General features: G+C 42.9%; 1 protein-coding gene across 2 annotated transcripts in view; it reads left to right on the forward strand.

Moving 5' to 3' along the window:
• The window catches only part of ndufaf7 (NADH:ubiquinone oxidoreductase complex assembly factor 7), a 19,615-nt gene extending 4,858 nt beyond the window's left edge, over nt 1-14,757 (forward strand). For both annotated transcript variants that reach the window (XM_055639541.1, XM_055639540.1), the window contains exons 4-10: nt 411-521; nt 4,895-5,108; nt 5,749-5,807; nt 6,850-6,963; nt 8,327-8,470; nt 12,980-13,153; nt 14,380-14,757. In XM_055639541.1, the coding sequence (XP_055495516.1) occupies nt 411-521; nt 4,895-5,108; nt 5,749-5,807; nt 6,850-6,963; nt 8,327-8,470; nt 12,980-13,153; nt 14,380-14,586 (1,023 nt within the window). In that variant the 3' untranslated portion in view covers nt 14,587-14,757. The remainder of the gene's footprint in view (nt 1-410; nt 522-4,894; nt 5,109-5,748; nt 5,808-6,849; nt 6,964-8,326; nt 8,471-12,979; nt 13,154-14,379) is intronic.
• Nucleotides 14,758-19,039: the final 4,282 nt, after the last annotated feature.

Here is a 19,039-nt window from a genome sequence, read left to right on the forward strand (position 1 = left end):
CTGTTATACCATACAACAGTTAATGCACATGTTATTGGCCCTAACATGCCTGAGGATATCCAGAGAGTAGCCATGTACTGTAAATGATGGTACACAAAAAAGCTGGAGAAACTCAGCGGGTGCAGCAGCATCTATGGAGCGAAGGAAATAGGCAACGTTTCGGGCCGAAACCAAAGGGTTTCGGCCCGAAACGTTGCCTATTTCCTTCGCTCCATAGATGCTGCTGCACCCGCTGAGTTTCTCCAGCTTTTTTGTGTACCTTCGATTCTCCAGCATCTGCAGTTCCTTCTTAAATACTGTAAATGAAGGCTTTTTTAAACTATCTACTTTGTAATTTCTGAATATGAATTTCATTATTTGAATTTCAGAATAACCTATTTTTTTTCCACCCTTCCCTCTGCTTCTCCAAGCTCCTTGGCATTTGGTGTGTGAGTGAGTGGATGGCTGCTGGGAAACCAAAGGCATTTCATCTAGTAGAACTTGGGCCTGGCAGGGGTACTTTAGCAAGTGACGTTCTAAGGGTGAGTTATGGAGCATTTATGGTTTTATTATGAATGCATAAAAACACAAGTATCCAGCTGAAAGTTTCGAATATTGTCCACGTTCAAGATTATTCAACAAACTACAGCCCAGTCCACCCTCTGTCTTCAGCAAAGATGGAAGATGTTCCTGAGTGAACAATCGAGCGGCACCTAATCTCCTGCTCACCATAGAGTCACACAGTGTGGAAAGAAGCCCTTCGCCCAAATTACCCATGCCGACCAACATGCCCCACCTACACTAGTCTCGCCTACCTACGTATGTCCACCTACCTCTCCAAATGTCTTTTGAATGTTGTGATACTGCCTCAACTATCTTCTCCGGCAGCTCATTCCCTATACCCACCACTGTGTGTGTAAAACAAAAAGTTACCTCTCAGATTCCTATTAAATCTTAAAGGTACCTTTTCCCTTTTTCCCACTTTTACCAATTTCCATTTTAGATTGCACAAGGATCACCTTGATCTAGACCTTCTCACAAGCAGCTGATTTCCAGAAGAAAGCCTTTGGCACGAAGATTGCATTTGATTGTTTCTCATCAATGATCGAGGAAAACACGCAGTAGATGGGACACAAAGTGTTGAAATTCTTCAGTCTAAAGGACCCCGACCCAAAATGTCACCTATCCATGTTCTCCAAAGATGCTGCTTGACCCACTGAGTTAATCCAGCACTTTGTGCCCTTCTTGTAAACCAGCAGAAATGAAGATGTTTGCTGATATTTCCCAGTCCTCAGAAACAGACCATGCCTACGTGAGGCAGGACAATGGTTAAATTGCTCTTTATTATCACATGTACAGTAAAACTCTTTTGTCCATACATTTCAGTAAATTACGATGAAACATGAGTATAATCACAGAATAAGTACAAAGTGTATAGAAATTGCCCACTGCGACTATAAACCGCCAGGTTTTGACGCCATTTTCAAAGTCTCCTTGTTCTTGCGTCTGCTGTCACCAACTCCCTCCACCCTCCTCTCTGGTTCACAGGTCGTCGGGGTGGAAAATGGGCCAGGCTCAGCAGCTCCCCTCTTCAGGTGGGTTTCCCGGTTCTGCAGGGGGCAAGCCAAACCTGCTGTCATAGTATGGCCACGGCCCAACGCTCCCTTGTGACTTCATGCCTTGTGCCTTTGGTGTCACCAAACTTCTGAATTCTCTGGGGTGGAACCCTCTCCAAGACAGACGTGAAGCTCACCGTTTGACCTGCTTTTAAAAAATGTTAAATGATCAGTTCAACATAGACTACAAGACCTACACCAAACCCAAACCAATTAGGAGCAGACAAGGGCATTTGATCCAATTTGTGATCCCAGCTACAAAGACAGATGTGTACAGCAATTAGTTCTTCCCCCGCACAATTAAAGCATAGAATAATCTCCACCCTACTATAGTTTCCCAACCTGATGCAACTAAATTTTAAGTAGCTCTTTCGTCCCAATAACCCTTTCTGGCTTAAGTCCTCCCTTCACCACTGGTATTCCATTTGGAATATTTTGGAGGACCAAGAAACCAAGAACCAAGAACAAGAACCATGTGCTGAAAAGTAGCAAGTAGCAATCACAGGTGGCAACCAGTGACCATCTCCCCTGAGAGAGACAGGCCATCTACCCTTAAGATTCAGTGGCATTACCTCATTGAGGAAGGTACCTGCACAATGCTGTTGGGTAGGGAGTTCCATGATTTTGACCCATATTTCTGGAGGACCAATAACCAGAAACCCCTCTGACCTAGCCACCTAAATATTGTGGCTGCACGAGTATGTCACGGGCATTAACGTACTTGCCTTGTGCAGCTTTAAAGCCTTGCCACCACCTACAAGTTAGGATTCTAATACAACCCTCCACTTGCAACCCCAGCAACACACCTGTAGAAGCTTGACACCATTAAGAGCAATGGAACTTTCTTCTTTATACTTCTCTTTAGACTTTAGAGATACAGCATGGAACCAGGCCTTTCGCCCCACTGAGCATGCCGACCAGCGATCACGCCGTCCACTGGCACTATCCTACACACACTAGGGACAGTTTACAATTTTTACTGGTCAATTAACCCACAAACCTGTACGTCTTTGGGATGTGGGAAGGAACCGGATCACCTGGAGGAAAACCCACTTGGCAACAGGAAGTACATACAACTCTGTACAGACAGCACCCATAGTCAGGATCGAAATTGGGTCTCTGGTGCTGTAAGGCAGCAACTCTCCGCCCTGATTCTGTGTTGGAAGCTTCAATGGGACTCGGCCCAACGTAAACTTCCATTCATTTCAGTGAGTGCCTGGGCTCATATCGCCAGCTATAAATTCCAACCCCAGTCGTGTTGAGAGTGCTGAAGTGTCATTTTAATGGGAAGAGAACAATGAAATTCTTACTTGCTACAGCCTTACAGACCCAATAACAAAATAACGTGCAAAAAAAATTGCAATAATCAGCAATATTATAAATTAACAATCCATATAATAGGCAAGCAGAGCATTAGAGTGCAAAACAAAAAAGGACACAACGTGCTGGAGTAACTTAAATATACTTATTATATCTCACCCCACCATCTCCTGTGGCAGCAAGTTTCAGATAGTGGATGGGTGGGCGGCGGGGGTGGGGGGGGGGGGGGGGGGGGGGGGGGGGGCGGGTTTGCACACGCAGCCCTTCAAATCCCTTTTACAAGTGCTTGCCTAAAATCTATGCCATGTTTTTGATATCAAGTCAAGTCAAGAGAGTTTATTGTCATGTCCCAGATAGGACAATGAAATCCTTGCTTGATGCAGTACAACAGAGTATTGTAAGCATAAATACAGAACAGTTCAGTGTGTCTATATAGCATAGACCATATAGATACAAAAAAGAAACAGATAAAGTGCAATTGGCTGTTATAGTTCAGAGTTTGCTTGAAGTTTTGTTTAATAGCCTGATGACTGTGGGGAAGAAGCTGTCCCTGAACCTGGATGTTCCAGATTTCAGGCTCCTGTACCTTCTACCTGATGGCAGTGGAGAGATGAGTGTGGCCATGATGGTGTGGATCCTTGATGATGTTGCCAGCCTTTTTGAGGCAGCGACTGCGATAGATACCTTCGATGGTGGGGAGGTCGGAGCCGATGATGGACTGGGCAGTGGTCACAACTATCTGCATTCTTTTCCGTTCCTGGACGTTCAAGTTGCCGAACCAGGCCACGATGCAACCAGTCAGCATGCTCTCTACACTGCAGCTGTAGAAGTTCGAGAGAGTCCTCTTTGATATACCGACTCTCCTTAATCTTCTCAAGAAATAGAGGCGCTGATGTGCTTTCTTTATAATCGCATCAGTGTGCTGGGACCAGGAAAGATCTTGGGAAATATGCACGCCCAGGAATTTGAAGTTCTTGACCCCTTCCACCATTGTCCCATTGATATAAACGGGATTGTGGGTCCCCATCCTACTCTTTCCAAAGTCCACAATCAGCTCCTTGGTTTTGCTGGTGTTGTGAGCCAGGTTATTGTGCTGGCACCATTTGGTCCATCGGTCGATCTCGCTTCTATACTCTGACTCGTCACCATCAGTGATTCGTCCCATAACAGTGGTGTCGTCGGCGAACTTGTTGATGGAGTTCGCCCTATGTCCAGCTACACAGTCATGAATATAGAGTGAGTACAGCAGGGGGCTGAGCACACAGCCTTGAGGTGCTCCCGTGCTGGCTGTTATCGAGGCTGACACATTTCCACCAATACGGACAGGCTATGGTCTGTGGATGAGGAAGTCGAGGATCCAATTGCAGACGGATGCGCGGGGACTCAGATCTGAGAGCTTGGTAACCAGCTTGGGGGGGATGATGGTGATAAACGCCGAGCTGTAGTCAATGAATAACAGCCTGACATATGAGTTTCTGTTCTGTTGTTCTGGTCCAGAGCGGAGTGGAGAGCCAGTGAGATCGCATCCACCGTTGATCTGTTGTGGCGGTAAGCGAACTGTAGTGGGTAGAGGTTCTTTCCCATTTTATGCGAAAAAGATTCTGACTACACGCTCTATGCCCCTCATAATCTTATACACCTCTGTCATATGCCTTCTTCACTCCAAGATGAACAAATGCAGCCTATCCAATCTCTTCCCATAATCAAAGAACTCCCGTCCAGGCAACATTTTGGTGAATCTCCTCTGCATTCCAGCACAACCACATCCTAGAGTGTGGGTGATGTGGTGACCAGAACTGCACACTAGTACATTCTGACCAGTTTTAGTTTGGAGGTACAGCATGGAAATCTGACAATCTCTGCATATGAAGCAACAGCAATGCTTACATACCAAATTTTTCTATCAGCAAGCATCCTAATATGCATTAATTATAACAATTAATACTTGTTTGTATTTTTCCTTTTTGTGTAAATGTTAGGTCTTCAACCAACTCGGTTCAGTGTTGAGGGCATGTGAGATTTCTGTACATTTGGTTGAAGTGAGTCCAAAGCTCAGTGAAACTCAAGCACGGCTTCTAACTGAAGGGGAGAACTGCCTAATGCACGATCCCACTGCTGCAGTTTATAAAACTGGCGTTACCAAAACAGGGCTTCCAATTTCCTGGTACAAGGATTTACAGGATGTACCAAAAGGTGAGATTATCTCTCTGTTATCTCATAAGGGACATTTAAGAAAAGGCTAAAATAGAAAATTGCACAGTGTGGTATTCCTGATACCAAAGTCTTACACAAGGGGGGAGGCGTGATATGCAGGAAGTGTAACATAAAAATAACTTCTGCAGTGAGGCATTTCTTAAATAAGTGTTTGTTAACCTATTTGATTTTAATTCTGCTTTTATTAGTTTCGGCTTTTGGTGTTAAGTACATGCCGTCGCTATTTTTCTAGAAATTATATGTTCAGTCTTCAACAGTTGCTTATGAGGCTATTCTATTTACTTCTAACCCTGAGTGGTTGATTTTAGCTTAGAGATACAGCATGGAAACAGGCACTTTGGCCCACCTAATCCATGCCGACCACTCCACACAGACAGCACCCGAGGTCAGCATCGAACCTGGGTCTTTGGCGCTGTGAGGCAGCAGCTCTATCTGCTGCACCACTGTGCTCTTTGATCTTTTGCCTGCTATTTTGCAGCAGCATTGTGTACATATTTCATTGAACTTCATATACCATGAGCTCGAATGGAAGGCGTGCAAATGCATATTTAGCAGTATTTAGAAATTTGGGATTATCGTTTCATCCACTTTTACAATGGAGACTTCACTTTTTTTTCAGGTCTTGCCTTTTATCTTGCGAATGAGTTTTTTGATGTACTTCCAATCCACAAGTTTCAGGTAAAACCGCAAGCGTTGACAACTTTAAATCACTTTAGCTTCGCAGCTTCAGTTTCTCATTTCATCACAAAACACAAAGTGCTGGAGGAACTCAGCGGGTCAGGCGACATCTTTGGAGAGAGTGGATAATTCTTCAGACTGATAAGTGGAGGGGGGTGGGTAAAACGCTGGAAAAGAGGTGGAGGGCGGTCTGGCAAGTAATAGGTGGATAAAGGTGAGGGAGTTATTGACAAATGGGAGTAAGTGACAAAGGAAATCGGAAAAGGAGACAAAAAGAGTATCAAATATGGAGAAGAGTGAAATATAAAGATGGAGGGAAGGATATGGGTGGAAAAGGACAGGGAGGTGAAAAGAGTAAAAAGGAAAATGGGAATTGCGGGCATGGGAGATGGGTGCATGAAAGAGAGGGAAAGAGGGTGACTGGGGGTGAGAAATAGATGCGCATCGGGGTAGTTACTTGAAATTGGAGAATTTAATATTCACACCGTTGAACAAGTGGAATATGAGGTGCTGTTCCTCCATTTTGTTGTGCCCTCACTCTGGCAATAGAGGAGACCAAGAACAGTGTGGGAATGGGAAGGGGAGACATTAAAATGGTGAGCAACCAGGGGACCCAGCAAGCCTTGGTGGACTGAGTGCACGTGTTCCGCAAAATAGTTGCTTAGTCAGCAATTGGACTTGCCGATTTGAAGAAGGCTGTAATTTCAAATCATTTCATTAATACTGAGTTTTGTAGCATCAACTCCCATTGGAGATGGATAGCTACTGCAAGAATGACTAAAGCTCTCACTGTTAACAAGTACCGTTACTGTTTGGGCTATATGTGAGTTTGCTTATAAAATATGAATCAAGATGATAATTAAGGTGATGTACTGTATTTTGCAGCAGATTTTTCCTTGTCCTTTCATAAGAGTTTGTTCAAAAAATTTAATGTAATAAGATTCATTTCTGGTGAAAGGTATCACATTACCGATTGATGTGAAAATGTGTGTGCTTTCGCTTTTCAAATCATCCTTTTCGTTCTGTGTTGCTAAATTTACAGAAAACCAAGCAGGGATGGCGTGAAATACTGATTGACATTGACCCACAATCACCGGAAAAGCTTCGTTTTGTTCTGGCACCTTCCGCCACTTTTGCTTCAAAAACATTAATTCAGGTGAATTTGAAATTGTGTTGCGGCAGTGAATATACTTTTTGAAAGGGCTGGCTAGAGTGAATGTGGAGAGGATGTTTCCACGACTGGGAGAGTCTAGGACCAGAGGCCACAGCCTCAGAATAAAAGGACGTGCCTTTAAAAATGAGATGAGGAGGAATTCCTTTAGGCAGAGGGTGGTGAATCAATGGAATTTACATCTGATGTGGGACTCGTATAAAGGCCAGCTAATCTAAGTTTCGAACTGGTGTGTTCCAGTAAGGAGAAGGGACAGGGATGGCTAGGTAAGGGAACTTTGGATGGTGAGAGAGGTCATAAATATGGTCAAAAAGAAAAACAAACCGTATGTAAGGTTTAGGAAGATTAAAGCAGGCAGGGGCTTTGAAGAACATTAAGAAAGTGGGGAAAAAACTCAAGCAGAAATTTAGGAGGGCTGAAAGAGACCATGAAATGTTCTTAGCAAGTAAGATCAAAGAGAATGGTACAGGAGCACTGCAGTGGCGCAGCGGTAGAGTTGCTGCCTGACAGTGTCAGAGACCTGGGTTCAATCCTGAATCAGGTTGCTGTCTGTACACAGTTGGTACGTTCACCCAGTGACCCTGTGGGTTTTCTCCGGCTACTCTGGTTTCCTCCCACACTCCAAAGATGTGCAGGTTTGTAGGTTAATTTGCTCCTGTTACTTGTAAATTGACCTTAGTGTGAAGGATAGTGCTAGTGTACGGGGTGATTGGAAGGGACTGTACCACACTGCATCTCCAAAGTAAAGTCTAAAGAACGATCCCCAGGGATTTTTATGCATGTATTGAAAACAAGAGGGTAACTAGAGAGAGGATGAGGGAGGGATTTTATACTTGGATTCAGAGGATGTAAACAAATTCTGAAGAAGGGTCCTGCCCTGAAACGCCATCTACTGTATCCATGTTCTCCAGAAATGCTGCCTGATACAGTGTAGATGGGGCATGTTAGTTGGCATGGCAAGTTGGGCCGAAGGGCTTGTTTCCACACTGTATGACCCTATATTAATAACACTGTGTAGAAACAAGTCACTGTAGATGCTGTCTTTTTTTGTAAAGCAGCATCTACAGTTACCCCTCAGGTTACCATTAAATCTTTCCCCTCACCATAAACCTATGTCCTCGTTATCGATTCTCGTACAATGGGCAAAAGACTCAGTGCATATACCTGATCTATTCCTCTCATTACCCTAAGATGTACAGTTTTGTACACTAAAAATAGATGTTCAAAAAAGCAAGGATTTATCATTTTTATTGTAATTGTGCCTGAAAAAGGTACATGTGGTTTTACTACTTGGTATTTCTACTATAGCTCTTTATAGTACAAAGTATTTATTTACCTTTGCAAAAAGAGAGATGATGAGAGGGACCATGTGGAGATCTGTGCTGAGGCTGGAGTTATCATCCATCGTCTAGCCGGTAGAATCACTGAAGATGGGGGAGCAGCACTAATAGCTGACTATGGACATAACGGAACAAAGACCGACACATTTAGGGTAAGTTCAATGAAGCATGTTCTTACTGGGCCTTTAATATTCACGGATCTCCCACATAATTATCCCCACATATCTGACCATTTATTGCCTTGCTGGTCTGGGTTGATGTTACTGTGAGTACTTGTGTTGTATTACATATTACTGTAGAAATCAAACAAACTCAGAGAAATACATTTGTTTTAAGTTCAATACTACGAATTAGCTGCATATTTTTTTTGAGAAAAGCCAGTGAGAATAGCCAAATAATTTGTTTTGAAGGTTGTTCTACACCGTACACAGATAACACAATTCATAATGGATGTTTGTACAGTATTCTGTTAATAGGTCAGAAACAAATCCACAGATCATTCAAATCTTTTATCAATTATAGTAATTACTCTGGAATGGATTATTACTTCAAAAATAAATTGTTCCAAGGTGATTTGAATAATTAAATTTAAGCCAAGTCACGTCATATTAAAAACTTTAAACTAATTTGATCAATTAAGATGATTTTGCCATAAATGTGCTAGGATGTATGAACCGTTGTGAAGGGCCTCGACTAGAATCGTCACCCATTCCTTCTCTTCAGAGATGCTGTCTGACTCGCTGAGTTACTCCAGCATTTGTGTCTATCGAGGGTGCATGAAATTCTCTTTGAAGTTACGGTTATAGGAATCACAGAAGATCTCACAAATAGAACCAAAAAATGTACAATTTATTTTGAGGGATAAATATTGTCTAGGACCGGGGAGAATCCCCCTCATCATGGGACCAGGTCTTCCGAAGAAGGCAAACAGAATAGGTCTTCAATGTTTCATTTGAATGGGGGTACACTCCATCATTCCAAGGTGGACTGTAGCCGGTATTGTGTGTGTGAGGCCATGCATTCCTGCTCCCCTTTCATCAGAGGGTAGATTGTTTCTTCAAATCTAGGGACCCCAGCAGTCCTTCCAGGTGAGACAGAGGTTCACATGCACCTCCGCTCACCTCTTCTACTGCATTCGCTGTTCCTGGTGTGGCATCCTTCACATCAGCGAGGCCATGTACAGACTAGGCTACCTTTTCTCCAAACACTTGCGCTCGGTCTTCCAAGGCCGACTGGATCTCCCAGTTACTAACCATTTCAACTCCCCATTCCCATGCTGATCTTTCTGCCCTGGGCCACTCTATTACATGAGTGAGGCCATATGCAAATTGGATGAATAGCACCTCGTATTCCATTTGGGTAAGTTACAACCCAACGGTATGAACATTGAATTCTCTAACACCACCCCTACCTCTTTCCCCACTCCTCCCTTCCCTGTGCCCCACCTAGATGCGCACCCATTGCTTCCTTCCCCTTTGCTCTTTCCCCTTGCACCAGTGTTCCTTTTTTTGGCTTCACAATTCGCACCTCTTCTATGCGCACCTCTTCTATGCGCACCTCCTTATCTCATTCCTTTTCTCTTTGCATCTCGGGCCTTTGTCCAACCATCTGTCAGTCAAAAATTCCCATTGCCTGTATCCACCTATCACTTGCCAGACTTTGTCCCGCTCCCACCAGTTTTACAGCCACAAGCAGTCTGAAGAAGGGTCCTGAGCCAAAACACTGCCTATCCATGTTCTGATCCTCTGAATTACTTCAGAAATTTGTCTCTTAACAAAATAATACAATTCTGAATTCTCCGACTACAGATCCTCCATCATTTTCGCCACCTCCAACGTGACCCCACCACTTGACAAATCTTCCCTGTCTGCTTTCCGCAGAGACCGCCCCCTCCATGACTCCCTGGTCAATTTGTCCCTTCTCACCCGAACCACCCCCTCTCTGGGCACTTTCCCTTGCAACCGCTTGTCGCTTTACCTCCCCCCTTGACTCCATTCAAGGACCCAAGCAGTCTTTCCAGATGCGGCAGAGGTTCACCTGCACCTCCTCCAACCTCATCTATTGCATCCGCTGCTCTAGGTGTCAGCTGCTCAACATCGGTGAGACCAAGTGTAGGCTTGGCGATCGCTTCGCCCAACACCTCCGCTCGGTTCGCAATAACCAACCTGATCTCCTGGTGGCTCAGCACTTCAACTCCCCCTCCCATTCCGAATCCGACCTTTCTGTCCTCGGCCTCCTCCATGGCCAGAGTGAGGACCACCGTAAATTGGAGGGGCAGCACCTCATATTTCTCTTGGGCAGTTTGCACCCCAGCGGTATGAACATTGACTTCCCTAATTTCAGACTGGCTCCTCCTCTTCCTTTCTTCTCACCCCCCCCCCCACCCACCCACAGCACCCGCTGAGTTTCTCCAGCATTTTTGTCTACATTCTCAGTCTACTTGTTATGTTTTGAAGCTCGGGGAGCAACATAGTAGAATTGCTGCCTCACAGCGCCAGAGACTGTGTGGAGATTGAATGTTCTCCTGTGAATGAATGGGTTTCCTCCGGGTGCTCTGGTTTCCTCCCACATCCTGAAGATATGTGGGTTTGTATGTTAATTGGCTTCTGTAAAAATAAATTGCCCCTAATTTCTAGGGAATGGATGAGAAATTGGGATAACACAGCAATAGTGTATGAATTGGTGGTTGATGGTTGGTGTGGACTTGGTGGGCCGAAGGGTATGATTCCATACTGTTTCTCTAAACTAAACTGAAATAAACATTTCCTGGTTCTTTCTTTAATTTCCCTTCTCATTCAGCCTGTGGAAGGATTAATATTTATACCAACATGACTGGTTTGAAATTATGTCTTGAAGATTTACTTTTTAAATAAAAATGTCAATCTTCATTTACAGTTAAATGCCATTGTTATGTTAGGCTAATTTAAGATAGTGACTGGTCCCATTTATTAATTAAAATGTTTTGCAAAATGCAATAGTCCCTCAGGCTAACCAGCGGTTTCAATAGGCATTTCGCTCATGAATGAAACCTATTCTTGGCAATAGCATTGTTTGTCTCTTTATTTAAAAAAAAATAGACAACCTACTTTTACTTCCAAGGGGATTCCAATAATTATTGAGATTTTTTTTTAAGTCCCTGTTTACAAAACGTTTTAAAAAATTGTATGAATTTTTTATAATTTTAAACATAAATACATAAAATTTAATTTCTCAAATTTGTAAGATAGCTTGGAGTCATTTTGTGATTGCAAAAGTTTTTTTTCAGTTTGAGCTTTTAGAATTGACTTGATATAAATTTTCAAAATATGAAGCACCAATCTGAAAAAAAATCCCATTAAGGTCATGTGATAGGAGTAGAATTAGGCCATTCGGACCATCAAGTCTACTCCGCCATTCAGTCATGGTTGATCTATCTCTTCCTCTTAACCTTTTTCTCCTGTCTTCCTATAACCTCTCTCACCTGCACTTATCAAGAATCTATATATCTCTGCCAAAAATATCTACTGACTTGGCCTCCGCAGCCTTCTGTGGCAAAGAATTCCACAGATTCACCACCCTCTGACTAAATAAATTTCTCCACATCTCCTTCCTAAAAGAACATCCTTTAATTCTGAGGCCATGACCACTAGTCCTAGATTCTCCCACTAGTAGAAACATCCTCTCCACATCCACTCTATCCAAGCCTTTCACTAAGTTTCAATAAGGTCCCCCCTCATTCTTGTAAACTCCAGCGAGTACATGCCCAGTGCCAACAAACACTCATCATAGGTTAACCTACTAATTCCTGGGATCATTCTTGTAAACCTCCTCTGGACCCTCTCCAGAGCCAGCACATCCTTCCACAGATATGGTGCCCAAAATTGCTCACAATCTTCCAAATGCGGCCTAACCAGCACCTTATAGAGCCTCAGCATTACTTCCCTGTTTTTGAAATAAATACTAGCATTGAGTTTGCTTTCATTGTTGACATGACTGCAATGCATTGGGACTCACAATTTATTTTGCTCTAATCTAGTGTTGAGGGAGAAAATGAGTCAGAACGATGGCTGCATGGTTTACAGTGGAACTGGCCAGCTCCGAAACAGTCAGAAAGGAAATTGGAGACACAAGGAACTGCAGATGCTGAAATCTCGTGCAAAATACAAACTGCTGAGTGAACTCACCAGGTCAGGCACTGAAGAAAAGCCCCAATATGGAATGCTGCCTATCCATGAGTTACTCAGCACTTTGTGTCTTTTTGTTTTGTAAACCAGCTTCTGCAGTTCCTTGTGTGCTCAGTCTGCTAGAAATACTCAGCAGGTCAAGCAGCATCTGTGGAGAATGAAACAACTCATATTTCACGTCAATAATCTTTCATCGGAACTGAATTAACTGAGGTTTATTTAAAACTATTTTGATTTAAGTTTATCTTGCCATTTTAATTGTGTACATTTCCAAATTGATGAATTTTCAATGTCCTTAAATAAACTGGAGCATTTCTACAGTGGCTGCCTCTGTAGATAATCTTGATGAACCATCAGCTTTTCCCCTCAACTTGATTATAGAACATTCTAACAGAGACTTTTGGCTGCTCTCTCAATCACTGCCATAAGAGGTTTGAAGGGGAAACATTTTAGAGTAGAAAGTGCTGGTCAACCTTTATAAAATGATGATTTTGCAAGGGTTTTCGTGGACATCAGCTGCATGATGTGCTCACGGCACCTGGAACAGCAGACTTGACAGCGGACGTAGATTTCAGATACCTTCGTCAAATGACAAGGGGAAAAGTCACCACCTTGGGACCAATTCCACAGTGGGAATTCCTCAAGAATATGGGCATTGATGTAAGACTTCAGGTAAGGATAGCTCTTTCTTTGTGTGTTGTTTCTTGTTTAACCCTTTGCCTAAGCTATTGTATTGTCAATATTATTTAGCAATTAACTAGATTTTAATGTGCAAGGTGAAATTGATTCATAGAGCCATGAAGTCATACAACATGGAAAACAGGCCCTTCAGCAAAAACTTGTCCATGCGACCAAGATGCCTCATTTAAGTTAGTCCCATTTGCCCACTTTTGGCCATATCCCTCTACACCTTTCTTATCCATATACCTTCCCAAATGTATTTGAAATGTTTTTATCGTACCTGCCACAATTACTTCCTCTGGCAGCTCATTCCATATACTGGCAGTGCATTCTCTGGGAGAAGAAGTTAGTCCTTGGGTTCCTAGTAAATCTTGCTCCTCTCACCTTCAACCTATTTCTTGATTCCACCCTGGGGAAAAGACGCTGTGTTCATCCAAGAAACTCCAAATAGATTTAGTGTTCTTCACATATTTCAATTTCTGCATCTTTTTGCATTTGCTAACTTACTTGCTCATCATTTCTATTGTCGTATATAAAATATATATTTTGCAATGTACAATTTTGTCTGGGGAACTGTCAAGATTAACAGAAGCTAATAATGGGTGCCTACTCTCTAACCCAGTCAGTATCCACGTGAACCTCTTTTTCACCCTCTAAAGCCTCCACATCCTTCCTGTAATACAGCAACTAGTAACTCCAAATGAATGTTTCATGCAGCTGCAATACAATGCCCCAACTTTTATATTCACCACCAATAAATGAGATTTTGCTGTAAACTGCCATTACCATCCTATGTACGTGTGTTGTCACTTGCAGAGAAATGAACGTACCCCAAGAATACCACAGATCACAGACCTCCAGTCAGAATAGCCAAACCCCATCCATCACTCCCCTCTGCCTATGACCAAGAACATTTTAAATCCAATCTATCAGCCCTCTGTGGATCCCACACATCTTAATCTTCTGGATTAGTTTAGCATGAGGGACCTTGTTGAATGCTTTAATGAAGTCCACATCTACAGTACTGCCCTATCGTCATCAATTTTCCCTGTTACCACCTTGGGTCCTTGAGATTTGTATTTGATGAAATTAAATCCATCCTCTTTCATAAATAAAATAACTAAAGAAACCGTTATCTTATACATTATTTAAAAACCCCATTGATCACTGATAACTGATATATTTTTCTCTTGTTTTGATCTTTATTCTCTTTTTAGGTACTAATGAAAAATACATCAGACCCAACCACACACAGAAACCTAATCGAAGCCTATGATATGATAATGAACCCTGAGAAAATGGGGAACCGATTTAAGTTTTTTGCTTTACTGCCTCAAAGTCGAGTAATAAGCCAAGAGGCCAAGCCTGAGAAACATAGCTCCACAGCGTCACCTATCGCAGGATTCAGTGAACTGCAGCTATAACAGAGGATAAGGAACACCAAAGCCCAATATAGTTTTCAAGTTCAAGTTTATTGTCATGTGTCCCTGATAGGACAATGAAATTCTTGCTTTACTTCAGCACAACAGAACAAAATAGGCATTGACTACAAAACACATGAATAAATAAACTGATAAAGTGCAAATAACAAATAATGTGTTATTAATGTTCAGAGTTTTGTCCGAGCCAGGTTTAATAGCCTGATGGCTGTGGGGAAGCAGCTGTTCCTGAACCTGGTTGTTGCAGTCTTCAGGCTCCTGTACCTTCTACCTGAAGGTAGCAGGGAGATGAGTGTGTGGCCAGGATGGTGTGGGTCTTTGATGATACTGCCAGCCTTTTTGTGGCAGCGACTTCGATAAATCCCCTCGATGGAAGGAAGGTCAGAGCCGATGATGGACTGGGCAGTGTTTACTACTTATTGTAGTCTCTTCCTCTCCAGGGCGCTCAAATTGCCGAACCAAGCCACGATGCAACCGGTCAGCATGCTCTTTACTGTGCACCTGTAGAAGTTAGAGAGAGTCCTCCTTGACAAACCGACTCTCCGTAATCTTCTCAGGAAGTAGAGGCGCTGATGTGCTTTCTTGATAATTGCATCAGTGTTCTCGGACCAGGAAAGATCTTCAGAGATGTGCACGTCCAGGAATTTGAAGCTCTTGACCCTTTCAACCATTGACCTGTTGATATAAACAGGACTGTGGGTCCCCATCCTACTCCTTCCAAAGTCCACAATCAGTTCCTTGGTTTTGCTGGTGTTGAGGGCCAGGTTATTCTGCCCTCTAAGTGAAATCTACAGCACAGAGTCAAATGTCAGACCATTTTGGTTATGCATGCCTAGTCTGAGGAACAATTCATAAACAAATCGATCTAACAATATTTCTGTTCTTATTGTTGGAAGCGATGTTCATCATTCAACCAACATTATCTTGCTGTAAAACAGACACAAAGTTCTGGAGTAACTCAGCAGGTCAGGCCGTATCTTAGGAGAACATGAATAGGTGATGTTCTGGGTTGGGACCACGTTTCAGACTGACCCGAAACGTCATCTATCCACGTTCTCCAGAGAGGCTGCCTGACCCGCTGAGTTTTTCACACAGAGAGTGGTGAATCTCTGGAATTCTCTGCCACAGAAGGTAGTTGAGGCCAGTTCATTGACTATATTTAAGAGGGAGTTAGATGTGGCCCTTGTGGCCAAGGGGATCAGAGGGTATGGAGAGAAGGCAGGTACGGGATACTGAGTTGGATGATCAGCCATGATCATATTGAATGGCGGTGCAGGCTCGAAGGACCGAATGGCCTACTTTTGCACCTATTTTCTATGTTACTCCAACACTTAGTGTCTTTTCTTGTAAATCAGCATCTGCAGTTCCATGTTTCAATGTTATTTTGATGTTACTCATCCGTTGGATAGTACATTATTTAGGCACAGAGAATAGGTACAGTGTTAAATTGCTGGACAGGCAACCAAGCTCACTGCTGGTTTTTGGCTGTGATGAACCTGTGTGCCGTGACTGTACCTATCTGGGCAACTGGTAAGAATTCTATTCCAGTGCTTGTCTCAGACTTGAAAATGGTTGCCACTATGTCATGACAGCTCCCGACTATGATTTTAATAAAGATTATTATTGATGTTCTTATCCAAACAGTAATAGTTATTATTAGGGAAAAGTGGTTGAGTCTTTGCTGACAGAGTAGAAACAAGAAACTGCTGATGCTGGAATCTTCAGCTAAATATATGTAAATGGAGGAACAGGCCAGACTCGACTCCTGGTCAACTTTGTAAAGAGTCATACAGCATGGAAACAGGCCCTTCGACCCAACTTACCCATGCAGACCAACATTCCCCATCTACACTAGTCCCACCTGCCTGCATTTGGCCCATATCCCTCTAAACCTATACTATTCAGTCTGGAACCCTGAATCTTTCCACTAGTGGGAGAGTCTAAGACCAGAGGCCAGAGCCTCAGAGTAAAAGGGCGTACCTTTCTGAAGATAAAGATTCATTTCTTTAGTCAGAGGGTGGTGAATCTGTGGAATTCATTGCCAGACAGCTGTGGAGGCCGTCAATAGATATTTTTTAGACAGAGAATGACAGATTCTTGATTAATAAGGGTGTCAGGCATTATGGGGAAAAGACAGGAGAATGGGGTGGAGAAGGATAGATCAGCCACGATTGAATGGCGGAGTAGACCTGATGGGCCAAATGGCCTAAATCTGTTCCTAGATCAACCCCGCTCCCCATCTGTTCCTATGACCAACCCCCCCCCCCTCCTCCCCCCTTCTCCTCAGTGGAACAAGGTGATCTGAGTTCACCTGTAAGGGACCATTCTACAGGGACTGACATCATCCTGTGTGCAATACTCCAGGGGAAGTCTTGTATGAGGAATGACCTCATCCTGATGTGGAAATCACACTGGGTGCCTAATGACATGGGGCAGAGTTTCAAGCAATGTGAAATCATCTGGAAATGGTGGTAATTATGCCTCACTCGGGGGAAGAGAACAATTTTCAATTGCATAACTGTGAACAAAGTGGTATTATGCAATTTATTTACAGAAAGACACCCTTTCGAACAATAAGATGCCACCCTCCCACCTACAATCTGTCGGAAGAAGAGTCCCAACACAAAATATCACCAGAGGTGCTGCCTGACCTGCTGAGTTACTCCAGCAATGTGTCTTTTCTTTCAAACTAACATCTGCAGTTCCTTGGATCCCCCTTTATTCATCCCATTCTAACTTCCCCCATTCTGTCAGAGTGTGGAAACAGGCTCTTCGGCCCATCTGGTCAACACTGACCAACATGTCCCATCTACACGTCCCACCTGCCTGCGTTTGACCATATCCTATCCATGCACCTATCGAAATGTTTCTTAAACGTTGTGAGTTTAAGTTGCAGTTATCTCACACAACTTTGCCAATCTCGCTATCCTGCCCCATTACAGATCTCTATTCCTGTCTGTGATAGCAAACTCCTTCCCAAAGTTTGCCAACAGCTGTCACTGTCCCAGCCTTACTATCCATTGTTCCTCCCTGAGGCTTTGAGGCTCACTATCCCACCTTGGTAGTGTCTTCACCACCTCCAATGCTGCCACCATGGTAAGCCATCCATTTATTGTACACACATGAGCCAGGTATTGAACCTTTAGATTAAATGTGGTTATGTTTAGTATGGTCACGTGTGCCAAGGTACAGTGAAAAGCTGTGATTTGTGTCGCTATCCAATCATATCAGATGTACAATCGTCAAACTCAAGTACAATAGAGAAAGCAGTAAGGAATATACAACAGTTCTCAGCATTGTAGCGCATCAGTTCCTGAGACAATGTCCACAATGGGATAGAGGTGAATTGGACAGTACCCTGGTTTATGGAAGAACTGTTCTGAACCCTGATGACAGAGGGGAATAAAGCAGTTCCTGAGCCTGGTGGTGCACGCTTGCAATCTTCTTTAGCTTCTGGCACATGAGACCAGGGAGAGGGAGGAATGACCGGAGTAGGAGGTCAGTAAATACATTTGGCTGCTCTTCTGAGGCAGTGTGAAGTGTAGATAGAGTCAATGGTGGGGAGCATGGCCTGCGTGATGGACTGGGCTACATCTACAGCTCTGCAATTTTTTGCCGTCTTGGGCCGAGCTATTCCCAAACCAAGTTGTGATGCAAAAATAGTGAGTTGTTATCAGGCCTTGAACTAGAAGTTTCAATAACAACAGTAAAAGTAACAGTTTGAAATTCCACTCAGATTTATTAAACTGTAAGTACTAAAATATACAAAACACTTTTTTTATAAGATGCCTGCCAAGCCAGTGGCAAAACTGATGTTGTAAAGATTCTCAGGAGCAGCCTGTAAATATTTTGTAACAGTTCTCATTAAACTGACTAATCTTTTGAGCTGTTGTCTCAAGTCTTGTTCCTTATTTCTATCTCACTTAATAGTAAATATCGACCATGGCAACAACACTGAATAGTTGGTATGGTGTAAAGATGCTGGAAAGGCCTTATTAACCACAACCAAATAACAAAGCAAAAAGTAAGCAAAAATGGGATTTCTTTTTAAAATCTCAGACAATAAAATACGCAAAGCAATCATTACTGTAGGTCAAAAACAAATCCTAAATTAAATAAACAAAAGCATTGGTTTTGCTTCCATCATCTGACCCCTGACTGCATGTTCTATTTATTAATAACTATGTTGTACCATCTTTTTTATTCAACTCAAGTTGAAAGTCTGGAAATTCAGTTTTCTGAAATCTTTTACACTACTCACGCCATCTCGCTAACTCTACCAAATAAAAACGTGTCTAGTGAATAATTTGCCAAACATTTGCTTATTCTGTCAAAGCAAGGAAGTGCAAATGCTGACTGACAAAAAAAAAAACACAAATTGCAGGAGGAATTCAGCGAGTCAGGCAGCATCTCTGGAGAACATGGAAAGGTGACTTTG

This window comes from Leucoraja erinacea, chromosome 8 (assembly GCF_028641065.1).
Source record: "Leucoraja erinacea ecotype New England chromosome 8, Leri_hhj_1, whole genome shotgun sequence".
NCBI classification, from domain to species: Eukaryota; Metazoa; Chordata; class Chondrichthyes; order Rajiformes; family Rajidae; genus Leucoraja; species Leucoraja erinaceus.